This window comes from Populus euphratica, unplaced genomic scaffold, assembly GCF_000495115.2.
Source record: "Populus euphratica unplaced genomic scaffold, PopEup_1.0 scaffold25.1, whole genome shotgun sequence".
Classification (NCBI taxonomy): Eukaryota; Viridiplantae; Streptophyta; class Magnoliopsida; order Malpighiales; family Salicaceae; genus Populus; species Populus euphratica.
The window spans coordinates 1,388,790-1,402,955 of record NW_011499851.1 but is presented as its reverse complement, the minus strand read 5'-3'; the positions used below and the strand labels follow the sequence as shown (position 1 = coordinate 1,402,955).

The following is a 14,166-nucleotide window of genomic DNA, read 5'->3' as shown; positions in this document are numbered from 1 at the left end:
AATCTCGTCTAGAAATTGACTCGATGAAAGGGTTAAGTCCCAATTCAATATATATATAGACCGGGTCTTTTCCAGATTATACTAGCCACCTGAGTTTGAATTAACCCGGCAAATTATCCAAGTTTAACTTGTTCTATTAAAAACCCAGATTTTTCTTATTTACAACCCGGTTAAGATCTCGAATGCTCGGGTCTGAGTTGAATCCACCAGGCTGGGTTGGATTTGACAACCATGGTATACAGTGCGGTGATGGGGTCACGTGTACATACAGACTAGCATCCAGTCAAAGGCAGCATCATGGAGGGACAAATTTGATACGCGGACATGGGTAGATAGTGATAACAAGTTGACGATCCATTTCAAATGATTCCTTCATTATTTCCATCTCTTTTTGCTGGCTTTCCCAATTTCCCTTTCAGATCCCCCCCCACCCACCAGGGCCACCACCACCACCTCTCTCTCGCTCTAAATAACAATAGTATCTACTTGGAGAAGGGAGCTCAAGCAAGCAATAACCTTTTTTGGATCCTAATTATGCTCTTCTCAACAACAGAACCATAGCTTTTGTTCTTGAAATCAATCATACCATCATCATGTAAGTACGTAAAAATTATATAATCCAATATACTACTGCACTTTTATAGTTCATGTACCAACTTGGTAACAAACAATTCAGTACATGTTCTTTTTACTCTCTCTCTCTCTCTCTCTTTCATTTTTCTATTTTCATGTTATGGGGAAATGCTAGATTTTGATATGGACTTTTTGCCAGAAGAAAGAAAGACGATTTTGTTTCCTGTTTTAATTTTGACTTTTAAAGCGGGATTGACCTTACCTAAAATCTGATTGTTTCCTGAGAAAATTTCTTCCATGAGTTATTGACAGGCTTTGCAACAATTTTTGTTAAGACTCGCGTCGACAGATCTGCAATGAGCTGCCGTTTCTGTTTTCTCTTTGTTTATTTTGTCAAAAAAAGAAAAAATAAAATTATTTTGCTTGATTTTCTCGTCAACAAAATGGAGCAGACACGGAAACCCATTTTTATTTATCTACCGTGAAGAAGCTTCCTTTGCTTTGAAAAAGTCTTCTACGATGAAAATACTGTCATAGAAATAAACTGGGAAAAAGCCTGCTTTATTCCAAAAATACTCAAAAGTCTAAAACTCTTCTTTCTTTTCCCTCATTTTGAATCAGAACCCATTTTTTGAATCAAGAAGACAAACAAGTTGCAAAGGATTTCAGTGTAGTAGCTGAATAAGGAGAGTGGAGTGGGAGTAGCATTATTACACAAAAAGGATGGGTTCTTTCAAGGGTCATGCTTTACCAGGAACGTTGTTTTTATTGGTTGGTGTATGGCATATATGGAGCTCTTTGGTTAGATATGTATCGAATCCAGAGTCATTTAGAGTCAGGGTTTGGAACCCTGTGCCTGGTTTTGATGGGAAGCTTAAGTACTTAGAGCTGTATCTGGTGGCGGGCGGTGCCTTTATTGATATGTGTATTGAGCTTTTGTACTCTACACACCTCAAGTTTTTCGTCAATGGAGTCTTGAATCCTCATCATATGAATGATTTTGAGCACGGCGGAATGCTTCTCATGTTCTTTATTTTTGGGGCTGTCGGTTTGCTATCAGAGAAAACAAGGTTGGTCATTTATAATTTCAGTGTTTGTGGATTGTTTTTCACTTTATTAAAAAAATATTAATAGCTATCTGATTAATCGAGGCAAAAGAGATTTAAAATTTTCATATCTGGGATTGGTTGGTTTCATTCAATTGAATCCGAGGCCGAATAGCATAGGACTTCAATTTTTATTTTCTATGCATAAGAAAATGGTGTTGCATAAGGCCAAATCATATGATTGCTGTGCCTGCAACATAATTAACATTTGACTTCGTCATCCTCGTTCTGCATGCCCTAGACCATAGTGTTCTTGTAAGTCTGGTCTATACTCTGCAGCCATCGTGATCATTCATGTTGACTTGTCCTGAAGTTTGGACAGTCTGAACTTTGAAACGGTACATCCTGCTGGAGGCAAAACAAGGTCTAGATAAGAGCTTATTTGCACGAAGCAACTACTTTGTGAAAGCTAAATGTGTGGTTAGCAATAGTTCGATTACTTACCCGTGAAGAGTTAAAGTGGATAATAAAGATGCTTTTGAATTATATAGCAATCATAAGCTCACAAGAACTTTAAACTTTATGAATTTCTCATGATGTTTGTTATAACTCTCACGGTTTTGTTCATAGGATCATGAACACAGAAATACATTTCCTTGGTAGGTTGCAGTTACGGATAATGCAATAATGGCAAAAAACTTGTGCTTAACATTTTCTACACGGTTAATTTAGGTACATGGAAGACCGCTTACAACTATACTTAAGAGAGATTAGTTCTGAATGCATAGTTGCACACTGACATACACACCAGAAATTTAATTTCTGTTATAGTTCTCAAAGAGGAAAAAAAAAAAAAGATGTTCAGCAGACTTCTCTGAAGGAGCTTTCTTGCTGATTTAACTGTTTGCTCAGATTTCTACCCTTGCCAGAAGGAGTCCTCTGTTTGGTTGCTGCAGCAGCATTTTCTGCAGAGTATCTATTGTTTTACTTTCACTCAACAACCCATAAAGGTCTTGAAGGGCACTACCATCTCCTCCTTGTCCTCCTGATTGGCCTCTGTGTTTTATCCATTGTCATGGGGGTTCTCCTCCCAACCAACTTTCCGGTTGATTTATCTAGTGGCATTGCAATGACTCTGCAAGGCCTCTGGTTTTACCAGACTGCCTTCTGTCTCTATGGTCCCATGATGCCGGATGGATGTCAGCTTAAGGGCAATCAGATTATGTGTCGATCATCGGAAAGTCAGATTCGAGGCGAGCTGCTTGCAACCTTTCAGCTCTTTTCCTTGGTCTTTGGTGTCCTAGTTGCAGTTGCGGTGGCATATGGTTTCGCAGCTTCAAGATATGGGCATTCTGATCTTAATAGCTCTCGTGTGCTTCAAGATGGATTAGACTGAGGTAAAAATATGGGCTTCAATCTCACCCCCTTTCCACTTCCTTTTATTTTTCTGCTATAGTTGTACTGCTAATCATTGTTTTATCTGCTTCACGAGTAATGTGGATCTTCTGTGAAATGAAAGCACACTATTTCCGCTCTTATAATTTGAAGGAACATTTTATATTTCTAATTTGCTTGTACCCTTGAAGGTACATATCTGTCATTCAGAATCCCATCAATGGAAACTAAGCTGTTTTTTTTTTTTTGAAAAAAAAGTCTTCTTTAATGCAATGTCAAAATGCTACACAATGCAGCCTGGACAGGCGTTGGAAACAGATTCTCTTTGGATAAAAGGTTCTTGTGTTTAATCAGATAACAAAATGTATGCATCTATCATTGATTAAAGGGATCAATTCTGTGGCTTTACAGGTTTCTAGTATGAGTGCTACCGGAGGTTAGTATGGTTGGAGGGTCTCTAAAAAGTGCATAGCACCTTTTGAAGCCTTGGTTTTGGCTTAGAAGGAAGCATCGCGAGCTCTAGTCTGCAAGCTCTGTACGTGACTTAGCATTTGGTGCATCAAAATCAGTGGTTAGAAAGGCAAAAAACAAATAGATTGAAATGGGGAGCATGGTGGTTCCAAGGAAGCACAACAACGACCCATCAACTTGAATATGTATTTTTTACAGTTTTGCTTACCCTGCATCTTCTTCAGTTCGTGCATCATTTGATTTTGAAAATTCAAGAATAACCTTGTGCAAATTAAGTTCAATGCATTTGTCTCCTCCCTTCCCTTTGCAGGAGAGAGTGGAGGGAGTTGAAAATTAACTGGAAAGACAGGTTGCATCCAAGAGAAGGGGTCAACATGATGTGTCGAAATGGCATTTTTCTAAAATAGATGACAAATCTTGATTTACTATATGTTGACCTAAGTGGATAACATATCGTCAAAATAAAATTTTCAAAAACTAAAAGGACAAAAAAAAAAAAAAATATGTGAACTAAAAAGTACCTTTTCACTTGAATATAAGATTGGCCACACTATTTTCTGGTTTAATCTCTTTTCTTTTTATTATGTATTTTTACTGTAAATTTAAATCTTATGTCATTAAATTTTTCATTGACAAATGGTAATGGAAATGTAGGCATAAAATATTCCATCAATACTTTCTAAAATAAATATAAATGAAATTGTTTTGTCAATAATTGCTGATGTAAATTTCAATGGAATAGAGAAAATAGTAAAAATTGTGGTAACTCCATTTTTAAATATGAAACGTTAATATTTTTCAATAGAATTGTCAATGGGCATTCTATTAAAAATAATATTTAAGTGATTATTGAATTATGCCAATGTTTTAAAGAAGATAAGAGCTTGTTATGATTATGATGATACTAACATTTTTTTATGAATAATTATATATTAGCCTAATATACCTCATTTTTTAAATAATTTGTTCATTAACACTGAATGAGAATAAAATATCTATTATTTTTTTATTTCTTATTATAAACTTATTTATATAATTTTATCTATTATTTTTTTATTTCTTATTATAAATTTATTTATATAATTTTCTTATTTTTATTTTTCTCATATAGGTGTGTAAAAATTATCTAATAATGATTTTTTTTTCAATTGAAACTTCCTTTCAGGGTCATAATAAGTTTTTACTTGAAAGAGAAAAATGCTTCTCATGAAAAGCATGTTTCCATCAAAACAAAAAAGAAATACATGAATAAGAAAATATTTTTTTGACTAAAAATATACATTTTTCCTTCTAATTTTTTGCAAATATTTTTGTGTAGTTGAACCATTATAATTTTTGCAAATAATTTTTTCTAGTTGCCATTACTTTTTTATTCAATAAACTATGTTGCTAAAAAAAACATATTATCAAAAAAAAAATCATGAATAAGAAAAGACAATTTTGACAAAAAAAAAAAATATCTTCCGTTATTTTATTCGTAGTCTTGCTATATATATATATATATATAGATTTTAGAGAAATATCTCGAGCATGAGAAATATCAATAATTATATTACAATTATAAAATAAAATAAGAGATTTGGTTTTCTTATTGTTCACCTACTATGGCTTCTCTGTCATTTTACTATTCACATTAATATTTATAGATAATTTTCCAGGTTCCTGAAGTTCTAAGCTTCTTTCATTTTAATCATTGAACTTCATTTATTTTCAATTACATCTTTATAAGCTACATTGACATAATACAATTGTGTTATTATATGTTTTGATTTGCATGCTCAACATGTCGATAAATACTCTAATATTGGATTAAAGATCAATTTTATAAAATTGAATTTCAATTTGTTCTTAAAACTAAAAATAAAAGATCAAAATTGATATTTCAAAAAAAGTAAAACCTTTTCACATGTTGGCATGGAAAAGTTAATTTTGGTTCATCCAAATTTTTTTTTCATAGTTGGTCTCTGTTGTTTAGGCTTTTTATAGTTTGATCCTTAAATTCTTTATATATATATATATATATATATATATATATATATATATATATCAGTCTCTGAATATACGAAGAAGAAAGGAAAGTTATCGAGAAAAAAAGAGATAGAACTATCATATGATTTCGATTACTAATAACTATGATTATAATGTTTTTAAACTTGTTTTATAGATAGAACTTAATAAAAATAATTTTTATTTTTAATTATGTGTTATAAGATGATCAACTCAAATAAATTTTAAAATTTAATTTAATTTTGAGTTTTTTATCTAATTAAAATATGTTTTAGTATTAGGAATGGAGTTTATAGAGGTTTACACAATGATGTGTCCATGTATTTGAATTAAAAAAAAGAGAGTTAAAATTTAGATTGTTTAGGTCCAAACACTTGTACCTTGATTTTTCAATCATCAAAGCAACCTTTGATGATTGAAAAATATTGATAATGAATAAAGTGCTGTCCATCCTATTTAAAAAAATATAAAAATAAATAATATATCATCAATTCTTTTTGGAGGAAAAAAAAAAAAAAACTAGATGCACATACTTAACTTCCCAAGCCTAGACACCCTTGGACTTCATAATATTGTATCAACAGCGCTGGCCAATCTCTCCAATCAATGCATGCCTAGCCCAAAAAAAACAATGACCTTAATTTTTTGTACATTTTATAACAAGATTGACTTTTAATAAATTTATTTAAATACTTATTTAATTGTGTCATAGTTTTAAAATAATTGCTTAGCTTTTTGTAATAATATTAATAATTACTTCTTAATAATTATATATGAATCAAATGTGTTGACATAACTAAAAAATATCTATTTCATGATTTAAATGATTAAAAAAAAAGAATTCAAAATCATTTAATGAAAATAAAATATCTTTTTTTCTTATTGTAAGTTTTTTTGTTGTTTTTTCTAGATTTTATAATTTTTGATATTTAATGTATAAATTATCTTTTAAGATATGATAATTTTTAATTTTAAAACAAGTATTTTTATAAATAAAAAACACTGGAATAAAACAAAGAAAAACAGTTTTGCTTTTTCTTAAAAATATATGGACAAGAAGAGAGAATTTTAACTGAAAAATACATTTATTCCTTAAAATTTAAATTGTTATTTTTTTTACGGATATCTATTTTTATTGTTACTCAATTGAATAAAAAATCGAAACATTACATTAAATTCCCACCTTAATATTCAATAATAACTAACAACTATTACTGTGAATTATGTTCAGTTCTCAAATTAAAAATTAAAAACATCCATGATAGCAAAAGAAAGATCCAAAACAGAATTTATGACAGCTCCGCAGGTCGACATTTAAAGCCAACAAAATCATCCCGTGCCATGAAGTAACCTCGAAATAAACCAGAAAGTTAGAAACTGCTGTTTGCAGCTCTCCTGAATTTAAAAGGTGCCAATTGCCGGCAATAGAAGCTCGAACCAGTAATGCCTTTCTGGCTGGAAATCCACCTCATCACAAGATGGGGCCTATACAATTTTACCAGTCCCCTTCAGACAAAGGTTCTTTAAACAGTTTTCATATTGTACCAAAAAAGAGAGAACAGTTTTTCATGATACAGCCAAGAAGAGCTACTATGGAAACACTTGAAATATATAAGCATGTGGCACATGCAATGCACAATACTTGATTATTCAAAGCAGCAAGGAGACTGTTACATCAATTTCTGATTAGCAGTACTTATTTGGTTTTACCATGCATCCTTGTGATAAAATCTAACAGACACCTTTTAGTATGGTACGATAATGGATTCTATAAGCTCTTGAAGGGGAGCAAGCTCCTTCTTGTCTATTAGCCCAAATTCCTGCATAAAAACAGTATAATGTAATATAAGAACAACTGCCTGACAACAAAGTTCTGCATGAAACTGGATTGCAGCTTTTTTCAAGAACAAATAGAACGGCAACTTGACAGACACAGTGATGCAGACAAAACAAGTAGAATTATTGTATTTTGCAGTAATTGTCAAAGATAGGGATATTTCTATGATTTCCAGATATGTTGGAAATTGTGTAGGTCTAGGTTTTTATTTCATGTTTCAGTGTTTTATTTGTCCTTAATCAAGTAGGTTTAATGCAGGAATAAGTAATACTTTTATTTTTTATAAAAGAGTCTGTATCCTTGTTGTTTAGGATCTAACTACCTAAAGCTTTAGGAATATGTTTAGTCTATAAATTACCTCCATTTATGATGCTTTATTTTAGAGAGTCGGGTGTTTGAATAGATTCTCCAGCTTCTATGCTTTTAAGGCTGTGCTTAGATGTGACTCCTGAGAAACCTATGTGTGATGCTTAAATTTTTCTTCCTCCATGTGTGATTCCTAGAAAACCTACTAGTATGAAGCTAGTAGCCTTGGACTTTCATCCTCAAATCAAATTCCAAACCGTAAATCCCTTTTTTTTTTTTTTTACTTTAAAATCTTAACCCTTACAACCCCCAATTTCCATGCTCTGATCCTCCATAGAACCTAGTAGGGCAGACGTCTCAAATTTTAGCTGCGTCACTAAGGAAGAGCAAGAGGGGAAAAACAGTACTATGCAAACAGTAAATAACGTTTTTTCAGGAAAGGAAATAAGATTTTTTTTAATAAAGAGGTTTAGATTATGTGCTGCATGAAAAATATAATATCACATCAAGTTAATTGAGCTTGAAAAAAAAAAAAGTCCCTCTTGATTAACAGAGCAATATAAAATTATTAGAAATATGCAGCAAGGAACTTACATGGGTAAATAGGATGAAATGCTTGAAGCACGTGTTCAGATGGGCTTCCTCTTTGAGGCTCACAATTTTCTGAAAATGAGAGTGATAAATATGGGCATATACACGAAATAGTCGTTTGAAGATCGTCTTAACAACCTCCTTGAAGTTGGGAGGAAATGGTGCACCTGCAAAATTGAAATTAGGAGAAGTGCTCCTTTTTAGGACAGCAGCGAATTAATTACACATACAGACTTCTACAGTTTACGATCATCCATGGCCCAATAACACCATAAAATTATTAAATATAGTAGTTGTAGACTTTCAATTACAGAGGCAATGGTGATGATGACAGATCTGTAATGTTAATTAAACCAGCATCCCCAAAATCATTACCCTTGCTTACAATATCATGCATGAAAAACTCCAACCATTCTTATATTTATTATTAGCGAAGATTTGAACCCAATCCCCAACACAACCACAGCCTAACAATTTGTCACTGACCTGAATGTGTCCTAGGGCCAAACAAGTCAACTACCTTACCTTCATTTCGCAATAGTTTGGAAAAAAGTACAAGTCTAATGATTAATTACCAAGTCTTTGAGGAAATATGGATTCATCGTCAAGCTGAGCTTCAATCCAGTCCATTAAATATTCAACATATTTTGGAGCAGAAACCTCAATAGGTTTCTTGATCTGTACCCCATCGGCCCATCTATACTCGTACCTGTAAAATTTCATACGCATCAAATCACATTTGAAATACAAACACATAAGGCTAAAACTGTTTGAATACATTTGGAATTAGCTTAATATGGATAGAAGCCAAATCCATAATAATCAGCTTGGTCAATTATCCTTTGTAAGCAATCTGGAAAAAGGTTGAAGAGAACTCTCGCCTTTTTATTTCAATAAAGAAAAATCAATGGTCTAATGTGCTATTTGCACATTCATTTGATTTATGGGAGCCCAAGTTGTAAAATTTAATATGCACCGGTGATCTCAAAACTTAGAACTTAATCCATTGAAGATGAATAGTTTGAAAATACATAAGTAGAATCCATGTGGAAGACTAGGTGATGTGGGAGCACTGGTGATAGAAAACATCAGGACTATTAATTCAAGAAATTTAAATATCCAATTATTTTAGATATTTTGAATAAACATCCTTGTTTGGCAATATTCAAAAATAACTATCACACTATTTTTTAATGAACTGCACAGTGACTGTGAATGGAAAATCACTTAACTGGTTTTTCAAAATGTTGAAAATACTATATTTCCTGAAGTGCTAAAATAGAGGGGGTTTGGGTGTCATATAATTCTGGTCGTGTGAAACATGAACCTCTTATGGTAACTTCCTAGGTTGTTAGTCTTAAATTTATTTGCTGCCTGACAGAAAAGGAATTCCAGGAACCAGAAATGGCAGGGAATTCTTCCCAAATACCTATCCAAGATGATATTTTGGAACATCATCAATACACATATAAGCAAAACTATAAATAAGGAAGTACAAAAAATCCATACTTGGGCCCAGCACTCATAGTAGAACAGTTCTCAGGAGTACAGAACTCTGTGAGGGTACCAAAGAGAAGATTCACTTGGTTGAAGAAATCCACAGCTGAAATCAGAAAGCCAAAAACTTTTCAGATTTGAATTTACATAGAAGCTTGCACTAAATTAGCTCTCTAAAGAAAGAATAACACAACAGTTCAACTCAATATTGCAGTGCTTCAAATACCACGCAATTTCATTATCAACACTATAATAACTGATTGATGATGCAAAAAAGAAGGTGCCAGAACTTGTTATTCTAAGATCACAAACAGGTAGAGAGAGAGAGAGAGAGTGCAATTACTGTTGACAGCAAGCCATTCATTCAAATCCTCTCCAGGAGGAAGTCTCACTGCTTCCCTCAGGTTTCCACTGCCCAAGGTCGCATCAATGTGCTTCCTAAGTTGAGCACCCTGCATCATGACAAGTTAGAGATTCAACAAGAATATTGCCACTGAGGAGTCTGTTTATCCAAGGCCTAATATTATAAATAAGGGATAGAGGCTCAGGCCAGACCTATCTGCGCTGTATATTAATCATTTCAGTTCTTAAATTGGTATGTGGCCTTGCCATTTTTTTTGAGCAACTGGATATAGATGATATTAAACGAATGTGTTTCGATGTCTGGGATGCTCTTGCTATTATGTTAACTTTCTAAGGAAAGTTTGGTGTAGACATTAACTTTCCAGTCTAAAGATTGGTTTTGCTAATCATATACAGAAAATGCATTGTCATGTCCCAAAATACCTTCCATAAAACTTCTATTGCTGTCTTTGTTATTAATGAATACCACGTGTTGAGACATACGTAAATAAATTTCCCTACATGCATGTCTATGAATCACTTTACATTCTCAATTTATTTCCTTTTTAAAGTTTCCCAGCCCTGGGAACAACCTAAATCACTAATTCATTGTAATCCTACTCGTTCATATCAATTATTTTAGTACCAAGTAACAATTGCTTAAGTTATAAAATTCCTCGTTTTACTCTAAAATCATAATTATTTGGTAAAACGAAAAATATCTCCTAAACTTGCTATTTTGCACATTTTAGAATTGGAGTATGCTCTTATGTCTCAAATCTCTTTGAAATTGTTAATTTTCTTAAAGTTCTAGATTTCTCATTGATGACAGAAAGGAAACGTTCATTGACCAGAATACACTCTTCAAAAATTCATGTGCCTGTATTATATGCTATGTCTATTCTAGTCATGATATAGTTCATTTATTTAAGTATAAGATAGTGTTCCTTCGCTGTTGCTCTCCCATTCCTTCTTTAGCTCTTGTGAACTCCTCTCAACTGATTTGGAGGGCTCATACCTTTCAAGTTTCAACTCTGTCTTCTACTGTATATGCAGATAACATAACTCGGACCCATTGTTCTTTCTAAATCATATTTTGCATATAATATAATTTCTATGCATCTTTACTACTCAATTAATCTTGAATTTTCATATTTGTTTAAAAGGCCTGGATCTAGTAAAGACACCGTGGGATTGCCAAAACAAATAAAATCTAATAAGTGTCCCCATGTCATAAACGTTTAACAAGATATTCATCATATTCTGATGTGGAAGTATCAAATTCTAAACAACAATTTTTCCCCGCTGTCAAATGATCAGAAAGTAGAAGTTGAAAAAGACTACGCATCTCAAAAGACTGAACGGTGAAAATATCCTAGGAGCCAAATGTTCCCTCAACATCCGGTCGTCAAAGACATCTAAAGGCCATAGAGATTCAATATACCCTGGTATGAGGTCATACAGTCATCACATTCAAAGACCATATTAAATATAAGCAGAATTATAAATCAAATGAAGAAAGGCAACCTTACTCCCTGATGGTGCGCTCTTCTTTGGTCGGAATGTCCTTTGATTTCTGTTTTCAGGCAGCTTATTAGACAGATTAACCAGTAGAAAATGTAACAACGAAATTCCAATGAAATAAACAACAGCTTTAAATCCACGCAAAGAAACACTTTTTTTCACATAATTGGCATGTATATCAATCAATTATCAGCTAAAATCTGTCAATTAAAAAAGATCCATCCTTTTTTCACATTTCAATGCACACTCCATGCAGCAAGTGACCAAAAAAATACATTCTTGTATTGATAGCTAAACTAACTTGTAAGCTATCAAGGTTGATGCTAGAAGAGAAAACGAGTGCTAAGAGTCCAAAAAAATGGTGTCTTGATAACTAAAGTTAGGTCAATACAGAAAGATAAGAACACGACAGATCTAATTAATTAAAAGCGATCAAGAAAAATAAGAGGAACGAGTTAAAATGAACCCACCACAGTAAAAAGGTTTTCACATACCTGCCCAAACCAAAGAGACTGCTCATGGCTAGAGAGAGAGATCGTTTTTCTTTCTTCAGGGGTGTTTGGGCAATCAACGAAGAAGTAAAATATGGTTCTCCTTTGTTTTATAGCCTTTTGGGTTGGGGTTTCTTCTCAATTATTAAATTATTACGGTGCTATGGAGTAATTGGGAGGTGAGAGATGATGGCATAGAGAGGAAATACGAAGGAAAAAGAACTTGTACCTTACCTCCTTCCTGTAGATGTATGGTACCTTTCATTTATGTGTATGGGAATGGAAAGTTCTATTAAAGTTTTTCCGAGATTTTAATATGCTTTTTATCCATTCTCTTGTGTTTTTCATTGTTAACAATGATTATGATTATTGTTGTTATCACTGCCTCTCATTTGGGTTTGGAAATGGTGGGGTGGATTGATGATGAGTGGGGAAATCATTCTCGTTTGCCATCATCAACCCTAACAGGATTTTTTAAAAATTATATGAATAAAATCGAGTTAATAAAATATATCCCAGAGAGAGCTTATACTTCATTTTGTTTTATATACTATGATGAATAGGTTTGAGATTTATATATATATATATAGATGATTTAATATATATATATATATATATATAGATGATTTGCCTATAATTCTAACACCCAAAAATCAACTACTAGAGAAAACATAATATTAAATCTTATAATTAGAAACGATAAAAAAAAATGATGGTGTTTTAAAATAGAATACGCTCAATAAAAAGGTTTTTTTGAGTGTTTGGATAAAAAATAATCATATGTTTATGTTAATGTTTTCTTGTCAAAAAAAAAATGATGGTGTTTTAAAATATAATACGCTCAATAAAAAGGTTTTTTTGAGTGTTTGGATAAAAAATAATCATATGTTTATGTTAATGTTTTCTTGTCTAGAGTTCAAGAAGTTGATGATTGGTGATACAAGATCTAATACCTGTAAAATAATCTTTTTTAATAGGATTTAGAGATTATTTAATGATAAAGTTAGTGATTTTAAAAAATGCAATAAATAAGATAATAAACTTTAAATTATTGAGAACAAAGGTGTTTTTTATCGGTTATACACAATAAATACTCAATAAAATAAAATAAGAGTATGAATAGAGAATAGAAAAGGTGTGGCTCATTTACCTAAGTAGTTTAGAAAATATATATAGTCTCTAAACTTTGTTATGTTGCTTGAATAAAAGGGTTAGAGCTTTATTTTCTCCTAATAGCATTAATGAAAGCATAACATCAATGACAGATAGATATTCCTAACATGAAATTAATATTGATGGAAATGTGGTTAGTCATTTGAAGATTTTTATACATCCAGGGATATAGAGAGACAATCATTATTGACTTTTAATATTTTATGTTAAAAAACATGAGAATAAATAAACAAATCCATGTGACCTAACATGAGGCTTAAAAAAATTATCAACTTTATATGTATTTAAAGGGTGTTTGGCTTGGAGGTATGGTGACTTTTTTTGTGAGACTTACATAAAAAAACATGTATTTTTTTTTCACGAGGTGTGGTGCTTTTTTTCAATAGTACAACTCTCTTAAAGCACAAACCACGCCTCATGAAAATAAAAATACATGATTTTTTATATGGGTCTTGTAAAAAAAAGTCAACTACTTCTCCAAACCAAACACACCCCTAATTTTGAATGATTCCAAACCTAAAAGTTATGGGCCTGATATCTTGCATGACCCACATCTATTTGGGCTCAACGTGTAGTTGAGCCCGAAACAGTTGAGCATAACATCTAGTTAGATCTACATATATTTGGGCTCAATGCATGGTTGAACCAAATGATATTTAGATATAACATCTTCATGTACCCACATGTACTCGAACTCAACACGTGGCTGAACTTAAAGATATTTGGGTTTAGTATCTTATTAAATTCACATGCACTTGAGCTCAGCGCATAGCTGAACCTAGGGGTGTTAAATTTGACATCTTGTCAAACTTACTTGTACTTGAGTTTGACATATAGTTAAATCTAAAGATGTTGAATTGGATATCTTGTCAAATCCACATATACTTGAGCTTAGCATGTAGTTAAATATAAA

The 14,166-nt window shown here is 32.3% G+C and overlaps 2 protein-coding genes across 3 annotated transcripts; one reads left to right on the top strand and one right to left on the bottom strand.

The window, feature by feature from the left end:
- The first annotated feature begins 306 nt into the window (after positions 1-306).
- Positions 307-3,860, top strand: LOC105121477 (transmembrane protein 45B-like). Of its 2 annotated transcripts, none has more exons than XM_011020130.1 (4): positions 307-599; positions 1,195-1,643; positions 2,532-3,016; positions 3,426-3,860. In XM_011020130.1, exons 2-3 carry the CDS (start codon positions 1,297-1,299, stop codon positions 3,013-3,015), a joined length of 831 nt encoding a protein of 276 aa, XP_011018432.1. In that variant the 5' UTR covers positions 307-599; positions 1,195-1,296; the 3' UTR covers position 3,016; positions 3,426-3,860. The 2 variants fall into 2 exon arrangements, with proteins under 2 accessions (XP_011018432.1, XP_011018431.1); XM_011020129.1 differs by having other exon boundaries at positions 309-595.
- A 2,945-nt stretch (positions 3,861-6,805) lies between these two features.
- On the bottom strand, positions 6,806-12,356 carry LOC105121476 (Mob1/phocein family protein). The gene is made up of 7 exons (XM_011020128.1): positions 12,084-12,356; positions 11,593-11,641; positions 10,067-10,175; positions 9,736-9,829; positions 8,802-8,935; positions 8,230-8,393; positions 6,806-7,312 (listed from the first exon to the last, which is right to left on the bottom strand). Exons 1-7 carry the CDS (start codon positions 12,107-12,109, stop codon positions 7,238-7,240), a joined length of 651 nt encoding a protein of 216 aa, XP_011018430.1. The 5' UTR covers positions 12,110-12,356; the 3' UTR covers positions 6,806-7,237.
- Positions 12,357-14,166: the final 1,810 nt, after the last annotated feature.